The sequence below is a fragment of the Camelus bactrianus genome, chromosome 3, assembly GCF_048773025.1.
Source record: "Camelus bactrianus isolate YW-2024 breed Bactrian camel chromosome 3, ASM4877302v1, whole genome shotgun sequence".
In the NCBI taxonomy this organism is placed as follows: Eukaryota; Metazoa; Chordata; class Mammalia; order Artiodactyla; family Camelidae; genus Camelus; species Camelus bactrianus.
In genome coordinates, this window is record NC_133541.1 from 85,787,685 (window position 1) to 85,790,596 (window position 2,912).

Here is a 2,912-nt window from a genome sequence, read left to right on the forward strand (position 1 = left end):
AAGAAACCAGGCAAAAAAGAATACATACTGATTTCATTTATGTGAAATTCTAGAAAATGAAACTAACCTATATAGTGAGGAAAAGCAGATCAGTGGATGCCTGGGATGAAACAAGGCAGAGAGAGGCAGAAAAGAAGGATTATAAAATACAAAGGGGAATGGGGAGGTGATGAGTACATTCATTATCTCAGTTTTGGTGATGGGTTCACAGCTTATCAAGTTGTACATTTTAAGTATCTGCAGTTTATTTTATGTCAATTATACCTCTACAAAGCTGTTAAAAGGTATATATTTACTTTTGTGCATCTGTGATATCTGTTTTTATTATGTTATTTTATTCTGTGAGAATTAACATCAACATTTTAACAATAGTTTCTCTGGGTAGAGGAAGAATTAGGAAGCTTTAGAATTTTCTTCTGTGCGTTAATTATTTTCTCAATGCACTACAACAGTTATGTGTATTCTTTCAAAACCAAATGCTATTTTATATTTAATTTTTAATTGTCCTTTTAAAAATATGTACCTACATAGCAAAGACAAGAAGGCAACACATTTAGAGCTAGTTTATATATTCTTCCTACATTTCTACAATATCTAATTTTTTAAATGAATATAAATTTTATATTTAAAAATTTATCTTTTTAAAAGACAGCACTGTTTTACTGCAGACTCTTGAAAATTTGCCCAATATACTGGCAATTATTTCCAGACTTAAATTTGTTAAAACAATCAGGAAGTCAACTTATGAACATCCACTCTGGATGTGCACCTTTATTTACTCTCTCAGGTGAATTGGTGCTGATTTTTGTTTTACCCTATTTCACCCCCTTGCCTCCCCCATTCCTTGGTCCTTGGACAGAAAAAGGTCAGAGAGGGAGGGCAAGTACGGTTTGCCTCTGCCCTTTTCTTTTGCAAGTCACAGCCTACTTTTTTCCTACTTTTTAAACAGTATTTTAAAATTTCGGGAAGTAGTAAATTACAAAGGCCCAAGACACAAATCTTGCGTCGACGATGGGGACAACGTCTGTAACTGTCGTCTGTCTTTTCCCAACCGCGACCCGCTCACGCGACCCGAGACGCCCTCCCCGTGGAACTCGGTGCCTCTGGAAGAGAAGGGGCGTGTGACGCAGTCGCGGTCGCTTAAGTCTGCGTTCTGATTCAGACCTGACGACCCCGGGGCCCACCGCTCGCTGAGCCGGCGTGGCTTCAGTTTCCCCACTTCTACAGGGGAGGGGCCATGCTGCCCTGTTTCTGGTCCCTCTCCAAACACATCAGCACTTCGCTGGTGTCTCTGCGCAGTGCGCGCCACGGATTTGCGTTCCCGCCGCGCTGGGTCCTGGGGCGCCTCTGGGGCGCTCCGCCCGCCGCCCCCCGCCGTCCGCTGGCCGCAGCCGCCGCCTCCCGGGACCCAATAGGGCCCGCCTGCGCCCCCTCCCGGGTGCGCCAGAACTTCCACCCGGACTCCGAGGCCGCCATCAACCGCCAGATCAATCTGGAGCTCTACGCGTCCTACGTGTACTTGTCCATGGCCTATTACTTCTCCCGAGACGACGTGGCCTTGCACAACTTCGCCAGGTATTTCCTACGACAGTCCAGGGAGGAGACTGTGCACGCGGAGAAGCTGATGAGGCTGCAGAACCAGCGGGGAGGACGGATCTGCCTGCAGGACATCAAGAAACCAGAACAGGATGACTGGGAAAGTGGGCTGAATGCCATGGAGTGTGCTCTGCTCTTGGAAAAGAATGTGAACCAGTCGTTGCTGGAATTGCACACTCTGGCTTCAGACAAAGGCGACCCCCATTTGTGCGATTTCCTGGAAACCCACTATCTAAATGAGCAGGTGAAGTCTATCAAAGAACTAGCTGACCACGTGCAAAACTTGGTTAAGATGGGGGCCCCGGATTCTGGCCTAGCGGAGTACCTTTTTGACAAACATACCCTTGGAAGTGAAAACAATCAGAACTAATCCACAGGCTGCCTTCTCCACCGCCCAGGGTGTGCCAGGACCCAGAGTCAGCTGTTTAATGCTTTCCTGCCCTTAAAATGAACCTCTACCTTTTTATATTCTTCTGGTATACTGTCCCAATAAAGTGATTTGTAGAGAAAAAGTATTTAGCCCCATGTTAACACTGGCTTTTTGTCCAGCATCGAGATAATTTTCCTAGCCAAGGATGAGATGGTATAAAAAAGACTGCAAAAAAGGTACTGAAATTGATGCAAACTAAATTTATCCAGTTAACCAAATATTATTCCAGTTCATGCCTCTTCACTAAAATTCCATGATTTTCAATGTGTCTGTTATCTTCAAGATCTTATGCTAAAGGCTAAAGTGGAAACATGAGTAAGATGAATATGCAAATAACTAAAACAAGATGAAGAATACATAGTACTGTAAAAATCATACATGCAAAATTCTGTGACAACTTTTACCCTTTCCCAAAGTGTGATCTGTTTTTAAAGGATTTTGTCATCAAATAAATTCGAGAAAAGCTACATAAGGTATCAATGCTGGTCTTGGAAAGTCACAATGTGTGTTAGCATTTTAAGGGCTCTGGGAAGACTTGCAATTAAAAATAAAAAAGCAAGAAATCTTGGGGTGAGGGAGTGCATAATGATTTGCTTTTGATTATGCTGATCAGTCTCACTTTACATTCTGTCTTTAAGTTGGTTTGTTTTGCTATGACATTGCTTCAGAAAATGTCCTCTTCAGTTCTTCTGAAGAACTACAGATTGCAACCCATTAGTATGCCAACACAGTCCTTGTTTAGTAAGTTACTATCTACCTTTTGTTAAAATAGAATTTAAGTGAAAGTAAGTGGAGTAAGGATATTGTCTCCTGAAATTCTTATCTTGTGTGTATGTTCATGTATTTATATCCTGGAGGGTGATATTTCTTATTCTATGTTGCAGCC

General features: G+C 42.6%; 1 protein-coding gene across 1 annotated transcript; it reads left to right on the forward strand.

The window, feature by feature from the left end:
• The first annotated feature begins 310 nt into the window (after nucleotides 1-310).
• FTMT (ferritin mitochondrial) lies at nucleotides 311-2,484 on the forward strand. The gene has a single exon (XM_010971528.3). It carries the CDS (start codon nucleotides 1,238-1,240, stop codon nucleotides 1,964-1,966), a length of 729 nt encoding a protein of 242 aa, XP_010969830.3. The 5' UTR covers nucleotides 311-1,237; the 3' UTR covers nucleotides 1,967-2,484.
• Nucleotides 2,485-2,912: the final 428 nt, after the last annotated feature.